The sequence below is a fragment of the Aspergillus caelatus genome, assembly GCF_009193585.1.
Source record: "Aspergillus caelatus strain CBS 763.97 unplaced genomic scaffold BDV27scaffold_59, whole genome shotgun sequence".
Taxonomy (NCBI): domain Eukaryota; kingdom Fungi; phylum Ascomycota; class Eurotiomycetes; order Eurotiales; family Aspergillaceae; genus Aspergillus; species Aspergillus caelatus.
The window spans coordinates 1-27,546 of NW_022475322.1; the positions used below are offsets into that span (position 1 = coordinate 1).

The following is a 27,546-nucleotide window of genomic DNA, read 5'->3' on the forward strand; positions in this document are numbered from 1 at the left end:
AATAAAAAAAACCTCGACAAAAATAGGAGTTGAACGGACACTTTTGCCAGGGTCTTGCGAAGTCCTGCAGGCTTCCATGGAGTCGGGAGCGAACTAGTATGACCTGCATTGATAGCTTCAAACTCTGTTATGTCGCCGGAACTCGCCACTTGGGGTCCGAAGGGTTCAGGAACGTGGACTTATATCAGTCATAAGAGTAGCCAAAAGCTTACCTTGAGGATCTTTCTCTTCTTTACGCCCATTGTACATCTCGCTCCCCTGGTATATCACCAAGAGCAGCTACTATGGGGAGCATGACTGGGGTCATGCCTCCACCCCCCGGGGTGACGCCTGATTTCGACTATTCCAATCCCAAGAATTTTAAGAAGGAAATGATCATTTTTGGCATTGGGCTCTTTCTCAGCACTATATTATTGGCCATGCGTGTATTCACGCGGGCAGTTCTGTTGTCAAAGTTCGGATGGGACGATGGTATACACACCTTCAATCCTCCTGGAAGAAACGTATCGAATGGAATTGCTAAGTTCAACTAGTGTCAATCATCATAGCCTGGGTAGGGATTATTGACATGCCACGATCGCTCCGGGTTGCTAACGACAATGTCTTATTGAAATAAAGGTTCTCTCTCTAGCAACACAAATTGCGTGCATTCGTATGTGATCTCCTTTCCGGTCCCCTAAGATTCGGGACCATTCTCTGACCTGATCCGACCAGTGAGCTGCGTATATGGTGGAGCTGGAATCCATATGTGGAATGTGACCCCAGCCATGTTCGATGTCTATCAAAAGGTATCTGGAACAGTCCCTATATCTTATCTACATCTGGTTAATAGGTTTCGTCCGCAAAGACCATCCTGGCGGCCGCCGTGATTTACCTGCCTGCCCTCGCATTCGCCAAAGTCGGCCTTATCATCCTCTATCACCGTATCATCAACAAACAACGCGGCTATAAATGGGCACTTCACATTATCTCGGGGATCATTTGCGCATATAGTATCGCTATTTCCTTGGCCTTGATCTTTGCCTGCAACCCCATTCAGAGGAGTTGGGACTCCTCGATCACACGGGGGTCTTGTATTGATCGGGCTGGCTTGTACATTGCAACGGCGGTCACCAATATCGTTTCGGACTTGGCTCTGATTGTGGTGCCTGTTCCGCTGGTGTTAGGCCTACAAATGCCGCGAATCCAAAAGGTTGGACTTCTCGGCATGTTTATTGTTGGTTGCGGGTGAGTCTTTCGTTGCTAGGCCTGGTCATCACGATTTCCTCCCTGAATCTAACCAAATCGTACCCAGTACATTTATTACGAGCATTTTGCGACTCACAACCTTGATCCCAACCCTTACGGCCACGGACGTTACATACGCAATAGCAGAGGCACAACTTTGGATGTACGATTCCCTTTTCTTCCCCTGTCGAATAATGCGCAGTGCTCACACACCTCCCCTCTTCTATAGTTATGTCGAAGCGAACCTAATTATTATTTGTCCCTGTCTGCCATTCCTCCGACAGTTTCTGCGAGCCTACTTACCTGCCTGGATTGGTGAAGGTAGCAGCCGCGGCCGACGCTACGTCGGTTACTATGGTTCGACGGCGACTCCGCGCAGCCGTCGCAAGCAGGGCCTCACTCTTCTCCAGGATGACATCGCACTCGCCGAGAGCACGACAAGCACCCACAGCCATTCGCATATTGTCAAAGAGGTTCAGTGGCAAGTGACAGAAGAGCGCCGGAATGTGGAGTCGCCACCCAATCTTGGTCTATCTCAAGAACCTCATGCACCCCATGGACTATAGCACATCGATTCAGGGGGGTAACGAACCATAACACCGATCTGGATTCGACCCCACAAAGATTCCTTGCAACAACGAAACTACTGAATAGTTTCACAGCCTCCCACTCGGGGCCCCTGTTTGTGGCCAAACGCGATGACATTGATCGGCGATAATAATCACCAACGCCAAGATCCATCACCTCCTGGAACCGAAGTTCCAGTGAAGCCACCAGACGCCAGAAACCAGACTAAAAGTCTCTGGCGCAAGAGCTACCAATGTAGCGAAAAACTCTTTTATATACGTTACCCTGTCATTGGACGATCTTCTACAGACTAGTTTAGTTCAAAAGCCACTTTACATAATAGCCCTGAGTCAAGGGGGTCATATCAATACTATTGAATGGATACATGAGATTATCGGATTACATTCAGGTCCGATCTGGGGCTAATTAGCGCCGGTGGCTGGTTTTGGAAATAGCCAACGATGCCGATCATACTAGTGGGTCCCGTCAGGCCTGCTCGCTTTGCGTGGTTATTGGTTTTGATTGAGAACCGTCTGCATTGGCCTTTAAAGGATTCTCACCAGGGGGTCGATGGAGTCGCGTGTCCATTTTTTTAACTCTCAGGTCGGCGTTCAAATTACCGTCAATTAGCGCCGGAGAGAGAGAGTCTTTTTCCAAATCCAAATCCAAATCGTTCATGCGCCGAGACATTCTCGAAGAAAATTGTGATATATCAAATAATAACCATAATCTTGGCATGCATGAATTGTGTAAGCACTTTAAAAACTTCAAGGAAAGAACAACTAAAGCGTGTCAAGAGCTGCTCCATCTCCCCCACGGTATATCACAGTAGACTGGACCGAGCAGAAAACATGTCCGGCCGAAAGGACTTGGGACGATGGACACAACAATCTCGAGCGGATCAAGATTGAAGCGGGCCAGCGGCCCGAGCGCCACTGAAACCGGGAGCATTCCGCGGGTTTAGCGTCAATGCACTGACCAAGTGTACCAGCCGAACCGACATTGCGAGGGTCGGATGTTGCCGACGCGGGTGAGTTCATATAAGTTGATCATATAACCTCGGGGAACGATCCAACTAAAGGGGAAGAATTCAGTTAGCTGACTTCTGTGAAATCCCATTAGCTATAAGCAAATTCATTGAGTCAGCAAATGAGTTGCATATAACAAGGTGTCCCTTATATCGTTGAATTTCCTATATAGATGGGGTTTAACGAGAGATTCAAAGTATTTTAGGAGTTATGGAGTCTAATATATATATCCACGTTCTTCTTTATACTAAAGAGTACTTCAACTGTGCTGTTCTAGCTCAATAGGTTACTATTAATATGATGATAGTTAAGGCTACTATTAGAAATAGAAAAGATAAGGAGAGAATAGGATTATTTCTAGACTGTTGAGTACACCAGCTCATTGCTACTAAGAAGAGTGACGATAACGTCTCTCCAGGGGTTGAATGAAATGAACTCTTACGAGGTTCAATGACTCCCTCGTCAAACGCAAGATACTACTCCGTACTCGGGACTCCAATAGCACAATCGTGGACGATGGGGCGATTCGGAAAAGAAGTGTCTATCAAGTTGCTTCCAACGCCGTTTCGGAACTTCTCACTCCCGGACTCGCGACACTAAAGCGGCGCTCACCCTAAACTCACTTGGGCGATACGCAACTAGTGACAGCTCAGGTGCCGTTAGTTAGTAGTATGGTGGGTGACAACATGCGAATTCTGGTTGTTATATATCGGGATATATACCCGTCCGATTCTGTGGTAGTAGTTTATTTTCTGCTGTGTCCTGCAGTCCATTTGAACGCCTTGGCGTCACACTATGTTGTACCACTCGAATGCCCTCCATGCTCCGCCTCCAGCCTATCACCGTTGTTGCGGCGTCTATCTTGTGGTCTCGACTAATCTGTGACACTTACTAGGGTTCTGTGTGACGACAAGGCGAGCTCAGTGGCAGGGGCCGCAAATATGTAGGCCCACAAAGCGTTAACGAGCATATCCCCACTTAACGGAGAGCTAGGGAGGTAGAGATTTGCACACAGTCCGAGTGGAGCACCTGGCAGGGTTTCCAGTCCCTCAACTGATCCGAAGGTCGGCATCGCGATCGGAAAATTGGGTAAGGACCAGATATCATTGGTTCCGAAGTAGTGCTCGGTGTAATGGGTCAGAGCTCGATAGCTTTTCCAGGCTAGGCCTGTTCGTTACATGTTTGCCTAGTTCTCCGGGGATTTTTACAATGCTGATTTTCTCTATATTTACATTCTCCTTCAGACTTCAGATAAACTTTATGTGGCATCCCTCCATTGAATCAATTGCCGCTATAACTCAGGCTCTTACGTCCTTGAAACCTGTTAGAGCACCTGATACATCTATTCTGTAGTCTATACCCATAGTTGATGACACTCACAGAATTTCTGTGACAAGGCGCGGTCAGTAATCAGTAATGGTGCCGCAGATGTGTACAGTGATAGAATCACATGACCTTGAATTTCACTACCTAGATTGCCTGAATGGCCCGTAGGCAAGAGCTATAATTGTAGTATAGTGAAAGATAGTTATAATACTTAAAATAGACACGTAGCTAACAGTAAAAAGGAGTAAGACTCTTAAGATATAAAATACTAAAGTGAGTTTCTGGAACCTCGCTAACCAGCATAATGGGATATGATCATATAAATAAATTAAAATTAACTATAAAGACCCGCTTTATCTTCTTCTCAGCGATTTTTTTATTACAGAATAAGCGGTTCTTTTGGAGTTCTCCATTCCCCATAACGAGGTCTAAAGCCATTTTGTATGAAAAATGATTCCAGCCTCCCTACCCCCCCGCCAAAAAAAAAAATAAAAATAAAAGACCTATAACGTGTATATTGCTTATGTCGAGGCTGTTTATAAGGGGGATTCACACTATAAGCTAAGCAGGTAGCAGTGTATCACGTGACATAGATGCGACAGTCTTCCACAGGCTATTTCTGTGAATTGAAGCCGTATTTCACTGGCTACCGAGAGGAGGTGGTTGGGTAGATTATCGCCAATCTCCCTTGCAGTGCATCGCAGCCTTAGAACGTGCCATCATTAGGCGTCTTTCAACAACTGTCGGAACCATCCAACCACCGCATTCTTCCCTCTCTCCATCGCCGCCCTCTCACCCGGCTTATTCTCATCGCCACGTATAAAGCACGCATGCACGACACCCGGAAAATGTTGATAATCAAACGGCACACCCAGCCGCTGAAGCGTCTCAAAGGTATGTAACTTCAACTCCACCGGATATGCCTGATCAATCTCTGGCGCAAGCATCTGCACGGGAACGGCCACTTCGTCAATGTCTTTTTTCGTCAGCAGAGATGGATGGCCGACGGCGATACAATCCACCAACGGCGCAGATGCATGTTCTTTGGCGCCTAGGCGAAATGATGCCCATCCGCCATAGCAATATCCCACCGCACCGACTTTCTTATACCCCAGATCCTGCTTTAGGGCACGTGCACAATCGAAGATCTCTGGCTCCCGCTGTTCCCGGCCATTGCGCCCGATGAACCCCGGCAGGTCGATCTGGTCGAATTTCTCGGCGGCAACGAGATCGAAATCTAGAACCTCGCCACCGAAGAAGTCTGGGACGAAGACTGTTGCGCCGACTTCACGGGCATAGTGGTCTGCCAGGAGGCGGACGTTGGGGAATGTCCAGCCAAAGAGGTCGGCGATGAACAGGATTGCCACGTCTGCGTTGTCGCCGGTGATGTACACATCATTGTTGGAGAGTTGGCCGGTGCGCCCAGTGGGTGTTCCTTGCCATGAGAAGCCTTGGATGCAGCACTTTGAGAATGACATGATGGTTGAGTCGTCTTGCGGACTAGCGGATTTGTAGTCTACTTGAGTTGGTCTGGCTTTCTGACCTTTATGGGGGAGGTTTTAATCTTACGTCCACAGCGTCGGATTTATAAGAAAATCGGGAAGTAAGCTTACGTCCGCCGAAACGGTTGAAGGTGGCACTCTATCGTTTCTCCCAATGACGATAGCATATCTCTTTCTTAGTAATTTATTAAACCCGTTAATCCGGAAGGGCTGACAAATGCGGGCTGCATGTATCAAGAGGAGATCTCGGATATTTCGCCCGCAACGGCGGAATTAATGAAATCATATCGATCCTTTCCGACCTCGACCCCATCACCACCCCCGAGACTTTGTCCGCCGTGTGGGAGATAATACAGATGTCTACTGATCACACCCAGCTATGACGAGCACCCTGGAAGAAGAGACAGCCACGTCAATACCCAACAAGGAAAGATCAGGTAAGCGGAGGAAGGTTCGCAAAGGGACACGATCTTGCTGGGAATGTAAGCGGCGGAAGATCAAGTGTACATTTGCATCGACCGAAGATGTCACTTGCATTGGCTGTGAGCGCCGACGTGCACCCTGTGTAAGTCAGGATCTGCCGGAAGATTTGTCTCCGGCGAGGAAAGGCAACCGGAATCTTGTTGAGCGCATCGCAAGAGTTGAAAAGTTGATGCAGGACTTTATTGCTAGCAAAGATGTTGGCGCAGCGAGCCACTCTGAAAAGGAGGTACGGGCAGGCCGGCGTTCAAACTCGGATGCCAGAAATCCTTGCTCAAGTGACTCAGTGCCTTCACCAATTCGGCCTCCCCTCGCTTCTGTAGAGGTACGTGAACTACTCATAATCAAGTTGAATACCTTTTTTTTCTGATTATTGTCTAGTGTCTTCGAAGATCCGCTCCAAGCTCACCACCGCTCATACCGGACACGCAATGTGTATCAGGTCAAACCCATATTGAAAGATGCCTTAGCCACTTACTTGAAGCCTTCCCAGGTGAAAAGGATGCTAAAGTACTGCTCAGAGAGAGCTCCAAACTCTCACTTTACATCGATTCCATCAACCATCAGCCACATAGCAAGCTGACATACGAGACGCTCTCGGGACCATACTCTATACCTGGGCTTCCTCGTCCTAACACCCACCCTGTCATCTTGGCCAAGCAAATGCTGTTGTTCGCAATCACTCTACAGAGCCCGACAGGGGAAAAGATTATGGACCTTTCTGAGCCACCCGGCGTGCTCATGCGTCGTTTGATGACGGCTGCGACGACATGGGTAACAACCCAGGAAGACATGCACGGAACTGTCGAGAGTCTTATATGCATCATGCTAGAAGGGATATACGAGATAAACTGCGGCAATCTTCGACGGGCCTGGATTGTTTATCGCAGGGCAATGACAGTCGCCCAGTTGATGGGTTTACACCGCTCTCCCATGCCACCACTGAAACGCATCGACCCAGGGCTGGATGCGAACCCAGAGTTCATGTGGTTCCGCATCGTATATATGGATCGTTATCTCAGCTTGCTGCTTGGGTTACCCCAGGGCACAACTGATAGGAGTATGGGCACGAGGTCCGCTGTGCAGCACGAACCGCCCCTGGGCAAGTTCGAGCGATGCCTTACAATCATTGCATCTCGCATCTTGGAACGCAACGAACGTGCCTTTACCACGATTGAAATTGCGGCAACAAAATCCATTGATGCTGAGCTATTAGGGGTGTCACGGGGTATGCCCGCAAGCTTTTGGCGACCGCCAAATTTCCAGAACCTCACACCAGGATCTCCAGATACCCTGTTGGAGACAGTACACCTGGGCGCCCAGGTTTATTACTACGGCCTTCTGATTCAGCTCCATCTACCGTATATGATACGAATCAGTGACGATACCGATTATGAGTACTCAAAAATTACTTGCGTCAATGCTAGCCGCGAGATCATGACGCGCTACATTGCTCATCGAAGCTTCAACCCCATGTCATCCTGCTCGCGGCCTGTGGACTTCTTTACTCTCCTAGCGGCGATGACACTCCTGCTTGCGCATCTAGGCGATGGTAATCATCGAGAAGTGGTCAACCTCCTGGCGCACCAGCGTTTGAGCGACCGCGCCTTGCTCGATCAAGCACTGGAGAGAATGGACATAATCAGTAACATGAAACATGATATTATAGCTGAAAGGAGCGCCGAACTGATCCGACAATTGCTCCAGTTCGAGGCAGACACAGCGGAAGGCAACAGCTACATTACCAGGAGCTTAACAGATGATCAGATTGACGATAACAGGGAGAGAGGCGAAGAGCTCCATTTGAATATCCCGCACCTCGGGGTGGTTAAGATTGGGCGTGGACGCCCTATAACTCGAGAGCCATCAGTTGGAAATGCGACGGCTACATCGCATAGGACTCCGGGCGCGTTCACACATAGAGAACCATCCGTCACTTGTAATGATGGAAAAGCGCCTCCATCTCATGCGTCGCCGACAACTAAACATTCCCTTAGCAATATGCACGGTGTAGCTCCAGGCTCCGCCCCTTTAGTCAACCTGGCCGCATCGGAGTCGCCGAACGAGCAGTTACACCCACCCAGGTATGAGCAGCTCCTTTTGCACAACCCTGGCTTTAGTCAAGACGTAGTTACCCAGCAGTTGCCGGTGGGACATCCTTCATTCACGACAGGAGTAGATGATTGGACTTTCCAAGGTGTCGACATGGCTTTCTTCGATAACCTGATGAGAGGAACATCCTGCTTGGATGCTGGTAGCTTGGAATAGTAATGCATTGAAACCACATATGTAGTGGAAATTTCCTGTGTTTGGTTCCCCCTTGATGACAGAGTTGCTTAGATTGAATTCAATCAATCAATCAATCAATCAATCAAGATTCTATTAATGTGTTCGAGCCTAACTACCGAATATCTAGCTATATAGGTGGATACCCGCCTTGCCATAAGTGGGGAAATCATGGAGTGCGGTGCTGTAGGGCCTTGATGGCCATTCCTATCCGATTATATTAGTGGCTCTCTTACTGGTTAGGCAGAGGATCGTCTTAGGTTCTGGTGATGTGTAGTGGAGCATCATAGGTTCTTTGTGATAGCATGACCACACCCTGGGATGGATCCGATCGGTTCTTAAAGATTCAAGGGCCTCAAAGTATGATATCAAAATTCTAGTCTATAGCTATCGTGTATTATCATGTCTAATAAAATTCATTGAAATGTCAAATGTACCAACTCCTCCTATATCCGCTATTAAGCAAGGCTATGCAGCGCCAAGTTGTCACATTTACACCCAAGGAATCGTGGAATCGCTCACGAGCTTAGATCTGATGGCCAAACATGCCTTGGCCGCTTCTCTTCACCTGATTGCTACCCAGTCCTCGTCTGGCGACAGTAGAGTTTCCGCTCGCCGCCGCTAGGAGTAGCTTTGCGTACTCGAACCCGGTCATATCGGGTTCGCACCTGGTGCCGACCTCAGGAAGCTTTCCCTCGTCGAAGTATTCCTTAACAATGTTCTGGCTGCATGACGAAGGGTGGTTCATGAATCCATGCTGTGATAATGTTAGCATACATTCGGCTCACGGTTTAGGTAGGTAGAAAATGACTTACTCCATGTCCTCCGTGGACAACAACACGACTCCCTAGGTAGCGAGCGGAGGCCTCCAAGGCATTGCTCAGCGGTGTGACCGGGTCATAGGGACTGTTGATGAACAGAATGGGATAGCTGGTGTTGATGCCGTGGTACGGTCCCTCGAACTGCTCGGCGGCCTTGAACTTCCATTGGGCACACGGCCACACCTGCGGCGAAAACGCGTCGGCAAAGGAGCCTGTAACAGCCTGCGATTGAACCAACGAATACATGTCTTCGGGCTTATTGGCGCGGAAGTGAGAATCTGCACAGGCAATCCCGTGGAAGTTGTTTGCACCCTGGTTCCATGTAGGTGGGATTGTGGCAGCGGCGGCGGCGGCCTGCGGGGGGTTGATCACGATGCCGTAGTCGCGGGTGAGGGCGGTTAGAATATACGTGTAGACGGCGGGGTACTGCTCCGGTCGGTAGAGCAGGCTGAAAATGGTGTACTTGAGTTCCGTCAGAAGGTCCATCCCACCGGGTTGCCACCATGGCAGCGGCTCATAATCATCTGGGAGCGTGACAGGGTTGTCGACGAGTTCTTGGAAGGCTTTGTGCATTTCCTTCATGAGATCATCTGGGGTGGTGGCAGGGCCTGTAAAGTTCGCAATGACAGGACAGTCAGTTGTACCGGCGTTGATGCATTCAGTGAAGAAGTTGTAAAGAGCATCCTCGGCGGCTTTGGTGGCAGTGATCCAGTGACCGGCGTGGTAGTCATCGTTTAGGACAACACTGTCGAGCAGCATGCGGTCAATACGGTCGGGGAACATCGCCGCAAAGGTCTGTCCAAGGATTGTGGAGTAGGACCGACCCCAGAACCGCAGCTTGCCGTCCTCATTGAGGGCATCGACGATCTTGAGCATGTCTCGTGCGACAAACGTTGTGCCCAGGAAGCGTCCGGTTTCCTGCTGATCCTCGTAGCAGGCGTCCACCAAGACTTTAGCGTCGTTCCACGCTTTGCGCTTTAAGAGACTATACATGTCGGCTTGTGGCAGAGTCTCATTGCTCCGACGAGACAGGCTGCGCTTGATGCCAGGATGTGGAACATCGCATACAAATGGGATAGTATGGCCAGTACCCCTAGGCTTTTATTAGTCGGTGCATGATGAGTTAAGAGATAGCAAGACTTACCGGGCGTCAAACCCAACCACATTCCAGTGTCCGCCGAACAAGCTAGGCATTCCGTTAGCCACGTTCATGACTCGGTCTGGAGCGGCAACTTACTCGCGATACACCTCGCCCTTCCCCTGTAGGTAGAGCTCATCGATGCCAGAGGATCCCGGCCCCCCCGGGTTGAAAATAATGCTGCCCTTGACGGGCTCTTTCGACGCACTGATCTTAACCAACTGGAGATCCAGTGGCTTGGAGTCAGGGTTGGTATAGTCCAGAGGGACTTCCAGGGTTGCACAGTCGACGGGAACTGTGCTTGCAGGTTCTAGACCTTCAGGGAGGTCTAGATTACACGGTGCCCAGTTTAAGCCATCGGAGTCTGCCCTCTTCGTTCCGGCATGGGGCAAGGCTTGGGATAGCCCTGCGGAGGCGAGAAGTAAAGAAACACTAGAGATCAACATGATGAGAGAAGGTTCTGAATGCTGTATTTATTAGTGAGGACAAGATACCGAACATCGTGGATGTTCCAGCTCTATATATACACTTCGTGAAGCTGGCGCAGCTGGAGTGATCACCAATGACAGATGGGTGTAGATGGAGATGTCGCTGCATTTATCCAAAAGCGGGCCGATCTGCAGTTCCAGATGAGGTGGGCGAGTAAGAGCGCTGGATGAGGACAATTTGAGTTCGATGGCTAACCGAGTTTGGGGAGGATGTTCTATGGAGAGGAGAGTAAATATTAGCATTTATGGCCTTGGTAGACGTCGTCGTTGTTGTTGTTGTTGTTGTCGTCCGTGGGCGGTCAAGACGCTTTCCCCAATCACGGCTCCGCCGCAGACCTCCGTCCCGATCAGGCAACCCGCTGCCACATCCATGATCCAATCCATGATGCATCACTTCGCTTGCCTCTGCCCAGCCCTTCCCTCCCAGCCAATCTCGGTCCGCATCGTTCTCACATTTGGAGGCCTCATACTCCGGAGTACAGGATGCCCGACACAACGCCCAACAGAACACATACAACAATCGCACGAACAGACAAAAGTCGCCAAGACTTCCGCGATGATAGGTGGAAGTTGGCTGGATAAGCACAAACTTCGTTTCTCTTAGGGGCCGCCGTATTGAATCTCGCTCTATGAGACCAACATCGCACAGGCAGGAGCAGCAAAGGCTGACAATGTGGGGACGGCTTGGCGGAGGCTGAGTTGCCCAGGCTCGTGTGCGATCCTTGGAATTTGGGGCCGGCGCGGCATTATACCCTAATGAGGAAGCGTGAAAGTTAACATTTGCACGAAAGGCTGAGGATGGATCTTCTTATATCGCCACTTATTATCTAGGAATCATGGAAGCGATGCCCTAGTATATTGAACTCATGTCTTTAAAACTGAATGTCTTTCGAATCACAAACTAGTTGTCAGCCATGTCCTGATTAGACAGCTATCGAAGGTAAAATCTCTTACCACCAATTAATCCCGGTTTCACTTGATACACAGCAGGAACATATATTTATTGAATCTTTTTCAGTCGCACTTCCGTAGTCATACCACCAAACACTACCAAGTCTTGCTTATTTCTGTAGATACTAGTATTTATGAATTCTATATTTTAGTTACTTAAATATAGGGCTATATTTAATGTTTGATATACCATTGGATCCTGCTGCAGCCTACTCGTACCGTCTCCTTACCTTCCAAAGTATAGACAACAAAAGCTAATTCCAAGGGTAAACTCGGGTTTTATCCCCTTGTAAGAGGAGAGTGCCTCTGATGGATCTTTGGAATCTCCATAATAATGCAGACGATAAGTTCCATTTTTTAAAGCTACGCTCCAGCCTGGGAGATAGTATTCATCCTCAATTGGCCAGGTGAGGTTTACTTGGCTCGTGCCCAACAGCTCACTAGTTCACTTCCATTGAAAGACCAACTTCAGATAAAAAACTAAGTAAGTTTTAAGCGATTTCCAGTATAGGATAGTACTATAATTTCAAAAATTAGTGTCACGAAAGAGTAGTTGTTTGGCTTAGATTGGATTCTGTACTTGGATCATTCTATTCACTGAGATAGAAACCTATGCGGGTGCCACAAAAGCTCTCAGATAATTCTACTCGGAGATATCACGCTCTAAAGACTGCCGGTGGTACGTGCGGTGGGTAGCACTTTATTAGGACCCAATGTCGCCTAGTGAACTACTAATATAAACGGAAATAAATACCATTTAGATACAAGTATAGATTTGCCGAATCCTACTACTAACCGATGCGGAGATGTGAAGATCTCTGTTATTCTCAAGTCACCCATCGAGTTTGACTGGTGCCTTCCATTTTCAAATTCTGTCGCCGATAGTAAAGCGTCAAGCCGAAAGCCAAACTTGCAGCCAGAAAGCTCATACCGGCATTGACACCATGACCCAATCGGTATGCCGGGGCATCCTGGGCTCTATAAATCCAGACTCCGATGATTTGCCCTGGGCCTGAGAAGGAAATATTGAGTGCTGTTGTTATAGATCGGGCTGTGGTAGTATGAATGTTATCTCCTACCCAAGCGTTGAGTGAGGGTAGACCCCCAAATGCCCCGGTGGTAGCAATGACGAGGAAGGCATAGCGTGCAGTGTATGCCTCAGCTGGCAAGCATGCTAGTAAGTAATTAGCATTGCGCTGGATGTGAAAAGGAGAAATATGATGTATCATTTAGCAAAGGGGCTCACCCTGGATAATGAAAGCCACTGCAGCAGCAATCTGGGAGCCACATGCGATGGCTCCTCGGCATTTCAGCCGGTCTGAAAGCCAAGCAAGGCCTAGGGTCACAACGTAAGCAACAGCGTAGGGAGGAACGGTAAAAAGTTGTGCTTGGATGTCCGTATAGCCTAGTCCCGCAATAATCGTCGGAGCAAACAGCGATAGGGATGCAACCCCGGCCGATATGGATAGGTATGTAAGGTAGTGGATGTAAAGTCTTGCTGATAGAAGAGTTTCCTTGGCGTCCTTCCAGTTGAGTTTGTCTTCGCTTGGAAGTTGGACCAAATATGTCAGCAGCCCTTCCTGTTTGGAAATATTAAAAGATCACTCACCCCGAGGAACCACTAGCTTCAAGACGAAGGGCTTGGGCTTCTTTTTCCTCATCCGTGAGCCATCCTACTTTCTCCGGATAGCTTGGCAGAAAAAGAAACACCAACAATCCAACAGCAACTGGGAGAAGAAATCAATAACTAATATATCCGGTATCGTGGACAATGGACTTACTAGTGGGAACTCCTTCCACCAGGAAAAGCCATCGCCAGCCCTCCAGTCCTCGAGCCCCATTCAGGTGGCCCACGCCATATGCGATTGCACTATTATTGTCAGGAACTGTAAACATCTTGAAGCCGAAACGATTATTCATACCCGCCAAAGGCGCCCGAAAGTGTGGCACTGCACATAAATACTGCGATTCGACTGGCGCGTTCCGCGGGTTTGTACCAGAATGTGAAATAATATATCATGCCTTGGATGTAATAAATATTAGATTGCTATGTAGGAACTTGGAGAAGAACAAATAACAGAAGGATATGTGTCAACCGAAGTATAGTAAAAGCAGTACATACCTGGAAACGCACCAGCTTCCGCAGCGCCCAAGAGAAATCGGAGGGCTGCTAGCCCTGCAAAATTGTGGGTAAACCCAATTCCAGTACAGAAACAGCCAAAGGAAATGACAAGTAGCCCCAACCACCTAATTATCCTTTAGAAACGAGTATGAAATCCCATCTCGTTCGGGTAGTTTGGACAGCCTCACCTGTGCGGATGAAAGATCTTCAATGCCAGGTTGCTCGGCGCTTCAAATACGGAATAGGCCACGAGGAATACCATCATTGCGATTGTGTATTGGTAGTTTGAGACGTTGTTGCTGTCCATTAGGGTATCATTGGTTGACGAGTTCAGGATTTTCGCGTTTCCTTGGACATGCCAATCAGTTGGAGTGCTGGAAGTCAAAGATGTAACACCTACCAATGTTCGATCTGTCCAGATAACATAGGAGGTATATCACTGCGGTGGTTGGAAGGAGCCGACAGTCAATCTTCCGAACAATTCTTGCCAACCCTATATCAGTAGGACGTCTTGGGTAACTTGAGATGATACTTCCTATCCACGACTTACCTCCTTTCAAGTTCCGGGTCTACCCTGCTAGCATTCTCAATTTCCTCCACATGTTCAAGCTTCGAGTCTCCATCGAGACTGGCCTCTATGTCGCTTGGGGCCATGCTGTTGTTCAGTGGAGTAGAAAGAGACAGATATGGTGGGATTGAAGACACTAGAGTTATCTGGCCGTCCAAAGGGCTTTACAAAGCGTGTGAAATAGAGAGGAATGGTTAAAATCTATCGTACAACTGTGGAACTCATTTGAAAATGAGACCAAGTCGTCGAACCTAGTGTCTGGCATGTCTTCCCCGCAAATCCAGGTTTACCCCAGACTTGAGACCCTGTATGGGGTATATTTCACCGGGGATTAGAACAAAAGCCGAACTTAGAAGAAAAAACAGGATAACATGACATTACTAGCTCTGCAGCTGTAAGGATTCGATTACAAGTGGTATCATAAGCTTAAACTCCAAGGTGTCGGGGAGGTATCCGATCAGCATAACGCTCTGAGCTTTGCGGGGTAGGGTTTGGTCTACGAGAGCTGCAGGATCGCACGGTCCCCTCGGTATATCTGGTCTGGGCATGGGGAGGAAGTGCCCACGTCACTAGTCGAGAGATTGGCGCGTAGACAGCAGACAGCGCATTACAAGATTGACTTCAACTAGGGCAACGATCTCTTCCTATAGGTTCAGCTGACCAGGAGAGATGTCATTTCTAGGCGAGCTTATATTCCCATTGTCGGAGATGGTAGTATGCTCCCCGGCTTACTCTTGCCACCCTTGATATCGCCTACATGATGTCTGTCGAATTGTCAAACCCCGCTTCAGTCGATGAGCAAACATGCCATCCCCGCAAGTGGGGTTCGTTCTGATCTACACTTCAGTCCCACCATTTCCTCACCACCACCCAAGTGGGGTTATCATGAAAAGTACGAGTAGCGCGTGGTGCACATGTAACTATCATATATGACAATATAAGACCACACTTCCATAATAGCCGTTTCACTTCGTTGCACACCAGAGAGCTGCTTCGTAACAGCCAATATGAGCTCGAAAGAACTAAAACAGGAAACCCTTGAGCGTGCAAGATCGCAAACGGTGATCATAACAGGAGCAGGGGGAGGTATCGGGGCGGCAACGGCTAGGGAGTTTAACAACCGCGGTTCCAAAGTTGTTCTTGCAGATATTCCAGCCCTCGAGAGCAACGCAAAAGAGATTATTGCTTCCTTCGCATATCCGGCAAATGCTGTTTTCATTGCGGTCGATATACGGGATTGGCAGCAAATGCAAAGCCTGTTTAAGCAAACAATTGGGATCTTCGGAAGTGTGGACACTGTTGTAGCCAATGCTGGCGTAATGGAATCGGAGCATGTTCTAGATATGGACGATGTGGATAGCGAGGGAAACCTGCGCGAGTCTAAAGAAGCATCTAGGGTTTTTGATATTAATATCAAAGGAACTTTGAATAGTACGTACCAATCACTCAATGATGTTACAGCTACTAACGGCTTCTATCGCCTGACTACTAGCATTGCGGCTGGCCATGCACCATATGCGATTATCTTCCACCACAAAGAATGGACAACCGTCGATCGTGTTAGTAGCATCTACATCCGGGTACTTTGGGGGAACAGGGGTCGCCGCATACATCGCTTCTAAACACGGTGTTATTGGACTATTAAGGGCATCGCAACTGGCTGCAAAGAAATATGGCATTTCAATTACGGCCGTTGCCCCATTCTTCACACCAACCGCGATAACCTCCGGTCTATCCGAGCGCTGGAAGACAGCCGGACTAGAAGCTAACACGCCAGAGATGGTGGGGGAGGTCATACTTCAGTCGGCTCTAGATGACAACAACAGTGGCAGTTGCCTGTTGGTACGCAAAAGCCCGCGACATTCCAGAAGTCATCCCGCGTAAGGCTAATTTTGAACAGGTTGCTGGGAAATTTCTGCGCGAGCTAGAGCTTACCCGGGGCGATGTGATCCCAGGGTGGCTAGGAGGGGATGTGAAGGAGTTTATGGACAGAGCGTTTAATGTAATCCAAGAAACAGGTGGCTATCAGCTGCCAAAGATCAAGGCCAAAGTGTGATAGATTGGGAAAGACTAGAGATTCATACTTGCAGACCTGGCTCAATGGCAAACAAATTTACGTTGTGTGTATCCCGGTTGCAGCTCTGGAATGATAATGAGTATCCATGGACTTAATAAATATTTACTCCATCTTAACTACTGAGCGTCTGTGAATTTCCCCAAAGCCATCCTTCGAGAACATCAAAGGTCTCTTTTTTAGACCATAATATCAGCCTTGTTGCATTCACACATCATATTCCACCTCATCAACGGTCGGGACCTTGTTCATTCTCATGCCAAAAAACCGAGCAACGCGTTGGATACAGTCCCACAAAACCTGCGTATCTTCCTTTGACACCCCAATTCTCCTCGTCCCTCTGATATGCCAGTGGGTCTCCTTTTTCAGGTTCTGAATCATAATGCTGGCCAACACGATCATCTCAGTCTCGAAATCATTTAGCACTTGGCGATCGGATAGGTACAGGCCATAGGTGATTTCCTTCGAAATCCACTGAAAGTCACGATGCGCATCGAATAGACCCAAAGTAGATTTCTCGTCCCGAGTGTAAATGGCTCGATACCATCTCATGCCTCTCTCATGGTTTGCCTGATCGCATTGCCAGTCCTCCCGTGTCAGACTGTAATCCCTGTCCTCTTCCTGCTCAACCTGACTTATGGCAATGATGGCCTCGATGGGCTTGCAGCAACCCACGATGGAGACACATTTGACTAGGGCTTCACGGATTCGACGCACGAATGCCTGGCGGGCGGCTGGATTGGAATTTTCCTCTTTCTGGATAACGTAGAGATACAGCTCCTTGGCTAACTCGGGATCGGGACTACCGGATAGACAGGCAATAGTGAGGAGGTACCAACTATCGGGTCCTAGGCTCGTTGACTGGAAGCTGGTCTCAATGGTGTGGAACAGCTCGGCCACGGAGCTTTGGATGGGTGGATTTGGAGGACTCATGTTGGCAAACTATTGGACTAGATCTGATGTGTAGGTTTTTTTCCCTTTTGTCTATAGTGTTGTATTTATATGTATTTCTGCTAGTCTGTTTACTATTATATCGAATATCAACTCGACTGGCCTCAGAATAATGGTTATGTAAATATCTGAGGGCCCGGAGAAGCCCCGAACCAAGAAAGATGGCAATCCTGGCATAAAGCCTGCTACAGCGAGTGGAAGAAAAGCGTTGGAGAAAGAGAATATTCTATTCATCAGCCATGCACCATAACTATTGGATGCATTCCTTTACCTCCAAAGGCTCAGACCTTCGCGGGGACAATTGAAACAACTCCGGTTGATGTTCAACATGAAGAGAAAGCAACCCCGCAGCGCTACTCGGACAACTGGCCGAGAGGGTTGATTACGTGCCCTCTTTTCAAATCACGACAGACCATTGCTTTGAATACATGGGTCATTTATAACTTATAAACGCATCGGTGCAACGGATTCAATATCAGAGAGTACCAATTCAAGGAACACCTCCACGTTTCTCCGGACTTTGTTGTTTCTACCCGTTTACAGCAAGATACCCCCTTAAATATCCAGAAAATTAACAAACATCACCAATCTTACAGAATGTCCAATTTCCCAAAATATCCAGATCTCGATGGTAAAGTCGCCCTGATTATGGGGGTTGGCCAAACACACGTACCAGGCTCGGAGGCATGGGGCAATGGGGCAGCTATCGCTCAAAGCCTCGCCCAAAATGGTGTCCAAGTTTTCGGTTGCGATGTGAATCTCCAAGCAGCAGAGCGCACCGCTTCACGAATCCACGCAGAAGGTGGAAAATGTGACATTGCCCAAGCCGATGTGACGTCTGAAAAGGACGTCAGAAGGGTCGCGGACGCTGTGATTTCGAAGTACGGGCGAATCGATATCTTGATCAATAACGTGGGCGCCACAGTAGCTGGAGATCCAGCCAGCATGTCTGCCGATGTATGGGACAAACAAATCGACCTTAATCTGAGAAGCGTCTACTTAGCCTGCCATGTAGTGCTTCCGATAATGGAAAAGCAAGGGTCGGGGTGTGTGGTTAACAATGCCTCCATTGCGGGCCTGAGGTACATTGGAAAGCCACAGGTCGCGTATTCTGCGGCAAAGGCTGCGGTGATTCAGTTTACGAAGGTTACAGCGGTCATGTATGCACCAAAAGGTGTTCGATTGAACACAGTAGTACCGGGCTTTATCCACACACCTTTGGTCGATAACTTCAAATTCAACGGCCAGCAAGAAGTCTATGATAAGATCACACAGCAGCCCGTCCCGTTGGGGCGCATGGGAGATGCGTTCGATGTAGCCAGTTCTACCGTGTTTCTGGCTAGCGATGCGGCCAAATATATAACTGGACAGATTTTGGTTGTGGACGGTGGATTTACAAGTTCCGCTGCGTCTCTATGATGCGCCCAAAAATTTACAGCTCTTTGTCACCGTTCTGTGATGATAGTATAGCAGAAAGGGGAAAGAAGGAGCGAAGACCGTCCATTGCGAGCGACAGAGATGGCAATAATAAGAACAGAGGCATAGAATGTGAAGGGGGGAGAGGATGATTTCAGCCAATTGACAGTATGTAGAACAAGCCGTTGCCCAATAAAATACCATGAGATTTTGCTGCCCTTTAATGCCCTACTCATAGATAAGCGTCGTGGAAATAAACCGCTGAGGGATGTTGCATAAGCTTATATCATGTTGTCTATGATTTATTAGTTGTTTGTTGGTATGATGCCCTCTTTGTGGCCCAACCGAGTCTGAGTAAAGCCACCTCGGCCACATGGTGGGAGACATGAAATAAGTATTGCAACCAACAGTCCAAGCCTTTGACATTTGCCAGAAATAGCCGAAGCCCGTGGATTCAACATGTGGGGAAAGCACTTCGGCAGTTGGCTCGGGGCTGTGCCCGTTGGCGTGCACTAGCTGTAACTATCTAAGGTCTAAAGGAGTTATATAACGGTAGCGTCGGAAGGCCTCCAACCACTTTATGTAGCGGAAGTGGGCCTGGAGCGAAGGATCCTCGCTACCATGGTTGAAAACCATGAAAGCATGAGGGCGTACATTTAGCCTTGTCGACCGTTAATTACGCACGCATTCTAGACAGCTGGTGCCCGCCTCGTCCGCGGGGTTCAGCATTATAAAATGGATCTATAATTACCTCTGGATAAGCTAGGTACGTGAATTAATCTCTAACAGCCAACTCTACACATCAATGTACTTGGTCGCGGACAATAAATCCAACGAATCCTTCCTCACCAGCACTCAGAAGCCGCTTTGTCACCATGACCTCGTTCGATGAAACCGTCAATTCTATCCGGAACCCATCCGGGGAAGACAAGCAGCGCCTCCCTCGGGTCACGTTGGGCGCCGTTAATAGAGATGGTATAGCACCTAGGAAGTCCCTTGTGCTATCAATGCTCCGCGTGTGCTAATCATCAACGATCAAGGATCCTTTCACTACGCTAAGGCTTTTGGGGATGACCCGGCCGACATTGCGGACATTGATGCCGTACATTGGATCGCCTCCGGCACAAAATTTCTAACTACCGTTGCTGTGATGCAGTGTGTTGAAAGAGGGCAATTAGACCTAGATGGCGACATCAGTAATGTGCTACCGGAGTGGCAAGATGCCCAAATATTAACAGGCTTCAATGAGAAGGACGAACCCATCTTTCGACCGGCCACTAAGGCCATTACTCTTCGGTAAGTCATCTACATACTGCGCTCAAGGTACGATTAGATTTATTCACATGTTAACGGCTCCCAGACACATGTTGACTCACACCAGTGGCATGGCCTATGTGTTCATGCACCCGCTTTTGGGTCGTTACCAACAACTACAAGGAGAACGACCTCTGATTCAGCAGACTGTTGTTAGTAGACACCCCATATTCTGATTGACGCAGCTGATAGAATGTGCAGAAAGAGTCCTATCACCCTTTCCTGGTATTCGAACCTGGCAAACGCTGGCTGTATTCACCAAGCGTTGACTGGGCTGGAGTCGCGGTAAACTCTGAAACTTCTGACTCAGTAGGGATTGGTAGCTGACGATACAAACTTATAGGTCGAGCGAGTCACTTCCATGAGGCTGGGGGAATACATGAAGCAACATATATTCGATGTTGTTTCCGCTAAAGACGTTACCTTTCATCTCGACCAAAGAGAGGACCTTCGGGCGCGGAAGGCTAAGAACTGGGAGAGAGTGGGTCAGAGCCTAGAAGAGGAAAAGAATCCTGTAATGCCCGACCCAATTACAGAGGACCAGGGGGGTGGCGGTGTTTACGCAACAGTCAGCGCGATGCTCAAGATCTACCGCGGTGTTCTCACTGAGAAGCTGCTACGGCCTGAGACTATCAAGGTCATGTTCCAGCCACAATTGGGAGATGCCACTTGCCTCAGCAAACCGGATGAGTACCCGCCCCCGGTCCGGAATGCAATTTGGAATGCTGTGCCACACGACGTACCTGTTAGCTTTGGGCTTGGTGGTCTTGTTAACACCGCTGCGGTCCCCGAGCAGCGTGGGTCACATTCGCTCACCTGGTCTGGTATACCGAATTGCTACTGGGTAAGTCCTTCTAATGTGCCAAATGAAGATCCTAGCTGACTCTTTTAATAACTCCAGTGGATCGATATTGAAAATGGCGTCGCTGGCATATATTTATCTCAGCTTGTACCTATGGGAGACCAACAGTCTGTTCAGCTGCTTACCGAGTTCGAAAGGTTTGTGTACTCAACATTAAACCAGCCCAAACCCACAGGTACACAAGCACACTCGCTCTTGTAATAATATAAATATACATATCGATTGTTTTATCCCTTTGAGACCCCACTTGTAAGATCAAATCTGTGGATATTCATGTATACTACAGTTGTCTAGCTTCCTTAGCAGTTGGTACCTATTTGTGTCGTCAATAGTCCTAAGTAGGTATCTCAACGACACCACACGCAACTGAATTATCCTCCGGATTGCCCATATTGCCTCCATTCGCAAAAAGCAGTTTCTTCTCACCCTGAAGGGTGATTATCCTCATACTCCGCGAATAGGCCGACCACATACCCACATCGACCGTCTTCCATCCATCCGGATCTGCCGAATCCTCATTCACAAAGACTACCTCGTGACTGAGCGCGCTGACAATAATCAGTCCAGACCCATCCGTCCGATCAGGGTGCGGTGTCCAGATCACATATGGCGTGTTATGGGGCGTGATCGGGTTCGTATCATTGGAAACAAGCGGAATCCCCTCAGCCGAGTCGAATTCCAATGGGGACGAGGCAACCTTGTAATACACATCACAATTACCCTGACCACAATACTCGTATGTCATGATGTAAGAATCCGTTGATTCGATGTGCGCGACTGTTGTCATGCCGGGTCGATCGGCCTGTCTTGCGTATGCTACATCCGGGACGGGGTCCGACCAATGCCGGAGGTCAGTGGTGCTGACATGGACCAGCTTCTGGCTGTGCAGTGGATCGCGCTGATCAGAGAAGAAGCAGACGATCTGCCCGTCATAGAGCATCAACCAGGGTTCCCAGAGGGCGGCGTTGCCGTTGGTGATGGTCTCTGGGCCGGCGCCGTAGGCGATGTGGCTAACAAATGTCCATGTTGCGGCCTCATCTTCACTGATATAGAGGTCGATATAGACGCCACCCTCGAGACTGAACGGGGCCGATACACCCGCAGCAAGAATAGATCCTGCAGCGTATCCACCGAAGCCTACTGGCAAGGTGAACAGCTCAGGTTGAAACCGCATTCCCCAGCCATTTTTCTCGTCAGTGATCGCGGAGAAATTGGTCCAGGTTGAACCTCCATCGACGGATTTGTAGATGGGATGGTTCACCAGTGGTGGCTCTTTGGGGTAGTTCTCCCACGTAATAAGTAGAGACTCGTCTGGCAGCTGGAGCGAGCGAGCGTACAGCGTGTGCCATTGCACGGCGTTGGTTTCGGGATACCAGATGATATAATTGGTGAAGTCAGTGAAAGGATCAGGTTTGGGATTGCTGATAACCTGACAGGAAATAAGAGGTAGAAAGACGGCAAATACTCCAAATTTCCACATTATCACGATATATTTTTTCAAGACTGAGACCTGGTCGTTTTGGCAAATGCATAATAGGAGTAACAGCTATATTTATATCGTTAGAGGTATATACCTTGATATCTTGATGAGACAGTTTTCGGGGTGTCTCAGTCTGAGGCAGCACCGTATGATAGTAATAGCTCGATATGTCCGATGATGCCCTAGGATTGTCGCGGAGTGTCGGGATAGATCAAAGCATGACGATCGACGGCATGCGGAGTATCGGGAAAGCAATAGGGTTATTGGGGAGTATCGGGATCACAGCCAAGATCTGGGGTAGTGTCTAGTGACACCATCTCCACAGGAGCTTCACCACTTTAGGTTCGCTATTCGTTGGTGTGTTATTTATGCTTCAGTCTTTACAGAGAACGAGGCGGGGAATAAGTATGTCCCAGTGAGGTGGCCTCATCAGCAACGGGGTTATCAGCGAGGTGACATTTTCTACAATATCATTACCACTACGAATCGTTATCATGTCAGTCCAGGGGAAAATATCTGTTGAGCATGTCGAGCTGGACGCTATCAAGACACCTGTGCCTGAGGAGTGCCATGATGAGCAGAAACTGACTTTTGCTCAACTGCTCAGACGACATCCAAAAATCATTGGGTGGTCGGTGTTCTGGTGCATGTGTGCTTTGGGATGTAAGTCGTTCTTGCATTCGCTAAACCTGTAGGCCTGAATTGACTATATAAGGGGGGTTTGACACGCAGGTAAATGGTGCCATGGTCAGTGTACCGGCATTTCGTGAATACTACGGGTAACTCTTATGCTATTTCTTGTTCTCATTACGCCCGCCACTAAGAGCAGTAGATATGTGTACCAAGGGAACCCTGTCATCCCCGCCAACTGGCTCAGTGCCTTTAATGTCATATCATCCGTTGGACAGTTTTTCGGCGGGTTTCTTTGCAGCTATGTGGCTGATCGCATTGGGCGTAAGAAGAGTCTGGCCGTGGGAGTTGTGATCGCTACGGGCGGTATTTTCGGCGAGACCTTCTCAAGCAGTGCAGGGGCGTTTATCGCTAGCAAGCTCATCCTGGGATTCGGTGTTGGATTCTACTTGACTCTAGGGCCGATCACTTGCTCAGAAATCGCTCCCGTCGTTCTCCGTGGTCTTTCCTCAGCGGGCATCAATCTAGCAATTGCAGTTGGCCAACTCGCCTCCAACGCGGCCACAAAAGGGTTCGGCAATCGCAATGATGTCTGGGCCTTCCGGGGACCTTTCCTTGTTCAAATCCTCTTTTCTGTCATTCTCCTCACCGGAAGCATCTTTTCTCCAGAATCTCCGTATTATCTCGTGCGGCAAGGTCGCATCGACGAAGCCAAGCATTCACTTAAAGCGCTTTTTGGGACGGAAACCGACATCACTTCAGCCTTAACCACAATCCAGAACACAGTGAATGCAGAACGAGAAGCATCGACTCCGAGCTACATCTCCGCCTTCCGTGGCACCGACCGAATCCGCACACTGATCTCGATCGGGGCTTTTACCTGCCAGCATCTAGCCGGGATTGTCTTTGTTCTCAGCTTTTCCACTTACTTCTTCCAATTAGCAGGTGTTAGTACTTCGAGCGCCTTTGATTTAGGCGTTGGCGTCACCGCATGCGGCGTAGCTGGAAACTTCTGCTCCTGGTTCCTGGTCAACCGCATAGGTCGTCGTCCCATATTCCTCGGCGGAATGGTTGGCTGCACGGCCCTGCTTCTCCTGATCGGGATATTAGACGTCATACCAACCGGAGCTGCCAAATGGGCTCAGGCCTCACTCACCGTTGTGTATTCCTTTGTATATTTTCTTACCATCGGTGCAGTGGCCTTCGTCCTTTTGGGCGAGGTGTCATCACTACAATTAAGAGCGAAAACAACAGCGCTGGCGACCGCTACTCAAGCAGTCTGGAGTATTGTTATGAATTTTGTGGTGCCGTATATGGTCAATCCAGATTCCGGGGTGAGCCTTTTGCCTGTCATATCCTCACTCGTCTATCGAATCACTAACGTGTGGCCACAGAATCTCAAAGGGAAAGTCGGGTTTATTTTCGGGGGAATGTCGTTGGCCACGACGTTAGTGTGTTTCTTTTATATTCCTGAACTGAAGGGGAAAACGTATGAAGAGATAGATGTTTTGTTTCGTAGTCGGGTGCCACCGCGAAAGATGGGGACCTACGAGGTAGTGGTATAGCTTTGTGGAAGTATAGTTCACGTAAGGAAGGGCATATACCTACGACAAGAGCGAGGATAGGATTCTTGCTCAAGCATCCTAATACCAAGTGAATAAGCTGATGTACTGTGTGACATGATCATATACAACAAAAACCTATATAAATTATGGAAAGTTATCTAAGACATCAGATGAGACATAGGCCATATGACACAGAACCTCAAAACCTCCAAGCACAATACCATGAAGCAATGATATAGGATAACATGACTGAATGCTTCTAAGGTATGGCGTCCTTCTGTGGAGCGGCTAGCTAGTTTCCAATATCTCTGTAGATCCTGTATGCAATGATTTATTGTCTGAAAGCAATGACATCGCAGGGCATGCATGAGAGGTAATGGGTAAATACGACTCATTTTGGCTAAAAAGCGCGGAGTATCGGGATACACTACCACCATGCATGATAGCTTTTGACATCCATACCCCGCCTTCCGATACAGGCTATCGCTATCATGGAAATATAAATATGGCCATACAAACAGGTTCAAAGATATGCTACTACACCTCCAGAAAGTATATTCACAATGGGCTCCCATGCAGAATATACCTTCAGCGACGCTATCGCCGACGTCAAAGCTGGCCAGTCTCTGGCCGCAACAACCGAAACTCTTCTATCCCAACTAACAAAAGAGGAGCGTCTTTCACTGCTCGATGGGGATGTCGATTTCTGGCCCGGTTTACGGTCGATACTATGCGACCGCTACAACCGAACTCCATACGTTCACGGGGCCACCCCCAGGAAACAGATTCCTGGGATCAAGTTCACCGACGGCCCCCGCGGCGTAGTCATGGGGAGTTCCACGGCATTTCCGGTCCCCATGGCTCGGGGCGCCACTTGGGACGTTGAGCTGGAACGTCGCGTTGGTGATGCCATCGGTCGCGAAGCCAAAGCCCAAGGCGCGAACTACTTTGCCGGTGTCTGCGTGAATCTCCCGCGGCATCCCGCCTGGGGTCGCATTCAAGAGACCTACGGAGAGGATCCACTTCTTTTGGGAGAATTTGGATTGGCGCTGACGCAGAGTGTGCAGAAACATGTCATGGCATGTGTGAAGCACTATGCGTTGAACTCGATGGAGAACGCGCGCTTTCGGGTCGACGTGAGTGTGGAGGAAGCGGTGTTGCATGAAGTCTATTTAGCACACTTCCGGCGCATTGTCGAGGGAGGTGTGGCTGCCGTGATGTCGTCCTACAATTCTGTCAATGGCGAGTGGGCCGGGCAGAACCGACATTTATTGACGGAGATTTTACGGGATCAGTGGGGATTTGATGGGTTGGTCATGTCCGACTTTATCTTCGGCTTGCGCGACGCGGCAGCATCCGTGAAGAATGGCATGGATATCGAGGCACCGTTCAGACAACAGAGAGCCAGGAAGTTGCCCCTCGCTTTGGAATCGGGAGAGCTGGACTGGCAAGACGTCGATCGTGCTTGCGAGAGGATCCTTCGGAAGCAGATCGAGTTTACCGTGCGTACGGAGGATAGTCAGCCGAGTCCCGACGTGGTGTTTTGCGACGAGCATCGAGCACTGGCGCGTGAGGTCGCTGCTCGGTCTATGGTCCTCCTAAAGAACGACACTGTCGATGGGAGACCTGTGCTTCCGCTTCAGGGTGAATCGTTGTCTCGTGTTGCTGTTGTTGGTCGCCTCGCGAACATCGCCAACACTGGGGATAGGGGATCTTCCCAAGTGTTTCCGCCCGGCGTAGTCACGCCACTCGACGGAATCCGAGCGGCGCTGCCAGGTACAGAAGTGCTTTTTGCGGGTTCAATCAACGAAGCCGAGCAGCTTGCCTCTCAGGTCGATGTCGTGATCTGCATTGTGGGCTATACCCACGAGGACGAAGGCGAGTACGTTGTACCAGCCCTTCAGGACAACCCAGCCCTGCGAGACACGCTTCCACCGACAACTACTGTGGAAGAGCGCGAGACTCTAGATATCTTCGAGGGTAACTCCGACAAAGGAGGTAATAGTGGGATCGAGGCAGGAGCTGGCGGTGATCGGACCTCACTAAGACTCCGCGATGAGGACGTGAAGTTGATATCCGCAGTGGCTGCCTACAATCCGCGTACTGTAGTATCTGTCATTACGGCGGGCTCTGTGATTATGGAAGAATGGAAGGACAAAGTGCCAGCCCTCTTGATTAGCTGGTACAGCGGTAGTGAAGGTGGGCATGGTCTTGGCGACGTACTTCTAGGAAAGGTGGATGCGAGTGGCAGGCTCCCCTTCTCCATTCCCACCAGCGAAGCGCATCTTCCTTTCTTCGACCGGGACGCAGCAGAGATTCATTATAACCGGTGGTTTGGACAGCATATGCTCGATAAGCTAGGGGTCAAGGCCGCGTTTCCATTCGGATTTGGGCTGTCGTACACAACTTTTGACGTGGACAATATAGTCGCCGAAAGAGTCGATACTGAGTCCATTCAGATCGCGGTCAATGTCCAGAACACAGGAAACAGGCCTGGACGGTTCATCGCACAAGTATATGCCGTGACTAGCATTCCAGATTTCCCGACTCGCGTGCTCCTTGGCTTTGCCCCCGTGGATCTGGCGGTGGGGCAGAAGACTACCATGAGATTCTTGGCTTCTACCAGGTCGTTACAGCAATGGAAGGTCGGTAGCTTTACCCTCCGGACGAAGGAAGCTCAACTGGAAGTGGCATCATTCGCTGGTGATGGGGGTTCTGTAGGCACGACTGTGTCTTTAGTCTAGCCACAT

The 27,546-nt window shown here is 49.1% G+C and overlaps 12 protein-coding genes across 12 annotated transcripts; 7 read left to right on the forward strand and 5 right to left on the reverse strand.

The window, feature by feature from the left end:
- Positions 1–284: 284 nt before the first annotated feature.
- BDV27DRAFT_156360 (uncharacterized protein) lies at positions 285–1,793 on the forward strand (the record flags this gene model as incomplete). Its single annotated transcript, XM_032072320.1, has 7 exons — positions 285–471; positions 534–553; positions 619–652; positions 715–788; positions 848–1,227; positions 1,295–1,390; positions 1,457–1,793. The coding sequence occupies 7 exons, from the start codon at positions 285–287 to the stop codon at positions 1,791–1,793; spliced, it is 1,128 nt and encodes a 375-aa protein (XP_031929010.1).
- Positions 1,794–4,815: 3,022 nt separating this feature from the next.
- Positions 4,816–5,626, reverse strand: BDV27DRAFT_171195 (dienelactone hydrolase family protein; the record flags this gene model as incomplete). The annotated part of the gene is made up of 1 exon (XM_032075537.1): positions 4,816–5,626. One exon carries the CDS (start codon positions 5,624–5,626, stop codon positions 4,871–4,873), a length of 756 nt encoding a protein of 251 aa, XP_031929011.1. The 3' UTR covers positions 4,816–4,870.
- BDV27DRAFT_171199 (uncharacterized protein) lies at positions 5,380–8,441 on the forward strand. Its single transcript, XM_032075538.1, has 2 exons — positions 5,380–6,455; positions 6,512–8,441. The coding sequence occupies exons 1-2, from the start codon at positions 6,030–6,032 to the stop codon at positions 8,396–8,398; spliced, it is 2,313 nt and encodes a 770-aa protein (XP_031929012.1). The 5' UTR covers positions 5,380–6,029; the 3' UTR covers positions 8,399–8,441.
- Positions 8,442–8,797: 356 nt separating this feature from the next.
- On the reverse strand, positions 8,798–11,120 carry BDV27DRAFT_125944 (Alpha/Beta hydrolase protein). Its single transcript, XM_032066449.1, has 4 exons — positions 10,475–11,120; positions 10,382–10,423; positions 9,232–10,330; positions 8,798–9,173 (listed from the first exon to the last, which is right to left on the reverse strand). The coding sequence occupies exons 1-4, from the start codon at positions 10,819–10,821 to the stop codon at positions 8,943–8,945; spliced, it is 1,719 nt and encodes a 572-aa protein (XP_031929013.1). The 5' UTR covers positions 10,822–11,120; the 3' UTR covers positions 8,798–8,942.
- A 1,521-nt stretch (positions 11,121–12,641) lies between these two features.
- Positions 12,642–14,590, reverse strand: BDV27DRAFT_143982 (major facilitator superfamily domain-containing protein; the record flags this gene model as incomplete). The annotated part of the gene is made up of 9 exons (XM_032070184.1): positions 12,642–12,976; positions 13,061–13,359; positions 13,424–13,541; positions 13,596–13,684; positions 13,737–13,836; positions 13,937–14,061; positions 14,125–14,284; positions 14,337–14,419; positions 14,487–14,590. The coding sequence occupies 9 exons, from the start codon at positions 14,588–14,590 to the stop codon at positions 12,642–12,644; spliced, it is 1,413 nt and encodes a 470-aa protein (XP_031929014.1).
- A 921-nt stretch (positions 14,591–15,511) lies between these two features.
- Positions 15,512–16,560, forward strand: BDV27DRAFT_171201 (uncharacterized protein; the record flags this gene model as incomplete). The annotated part of the gene is made up of 3 exons (XM_032075539.1): positions 15,512–15,935; positions 15,997–16,346; positions 16,405–16,560. The coding sequence occupies 3 exons, from the start codon at positions 15,512–15,514 to the stop codon at positions 16,558–16,560; spliced, it is 930 nt and encodes a 309-aa protein (XP_031929015.1).
- Positions 16,561–16,785: 225 nt separating this feature from the next.
- Positions 16,786–17,511, reverse strand: BDV27DRAFT_143984 (uncharacterized protein; the record flags this gene model as incomplete). Its single annotated transcript, XM_032070185.1, has 2 exons — positions 16,786–16,963; positions 17,123–17,511. The coding sequence occupies 2 exons, from the start codon at positions 17,509–17,511 to the stop codon at positions 16,786–16,788; spliced, it is 567 nt and encodes a 188-aa protein (XP_031929016.1).
- A 615-nt stretch (positions 17,512–18,126) lies between these two features.
- Positions 18,127–18,948, forward strand: BDV27DRAFT_171202 (SDR family NAD(P)-dependent oxidoreductase; the record flags this gene model as incomplete). The annotated part of the gene is made up of 1 exon (XM_032075540.1): positions 18,127–18,948. The coding sequence occupies one exon, from the start codon at positions 18,127–18,129 to the stop codon at positions 18,946–18,948; it is 822 nt and encodes a 273-aa protein (XP_031929017.1).
- Positions 18,949–19,820: 872 nt separating this feature from the next.
- Positions 19,821–21,322, forward strand: BDV27DRAFT_143986 (serine hydrolase domain-containing protein; the record flags this gene model as incomplete). The annotated part of the gene is made up of 6 exons (XM_032070186.1): positions 19,821–19,920; positions 19,986–20,100; positions 20,306–20,411; positions 20,461–20,544; positions 20,603–21,103; positions 21,161–21,322. The coding sequence occupies 6 exons, from the start codon at positions 19,821–19,823 to the stop codon at positions 21,320–21,322; spliced, it is 1,068 nt and encodes a 355-aa protein (XP_031929018.1).
- A 133-nt stretch (positions 21,323–21,455) lies between these two features.
- Positions 21,456–22,601, reverse strand: BDV27DRAFT_143987 (uncharacterized protein; the record flags this gene model as incomplete). Its single annotated transcript, XM_032070187.1, has 1 exon — positions 21,456–22,601. The coding sequence occupies one exon, from the start codon at positions 22,599–22,601 to the stop codon at positions 21,456–21,458; it is 1,146 nt and encodes a 381-aa protein (XP_031929019.1).
- Positions 22,602–23,095: 494 nt separating this feature from the next.
- BDV27DRAFT_156370 (putative MFS alpha-glucoside transporter) lies at positions 23,096–24,796 on the forward strand (the record flags this gene model as incomplete). Its single annotated transcript, XM_032072321.1, has 4 exons — positions 23,096–23,264; positions 23,317–23,380; positions 23,434–24,565; positions 24,626–24,796. The coding sequence occupies 4 exons, from the start codon at positions 23,096–23,098 to the stop codon at positions 24,794–24,796; spliced, it is 1,536 nt and encodes a 511-aa protein (XP_031929020.1).
- Positions 24,797–25,359: 563 nt separating this feature from the next.
- BDV27DRAFT_156371 (glycoside hydrolase superfamily) lies at positions 25,360–27,540 on the forward strand (the record flags this gene model as incomplete). The annotated part of the gene is made up of 1 exon (XM_032072322.1): positions 25,360–27,540. One exon carries the CDS (start codon positions 25,360–25,362, stop codon positions 27,538–27,540), a length of 2,181 nt encoding a protein of 726 aa, XP_031929021.1.
- Positions 27,541–27,546: the final 6 nt, after the last annotated feature.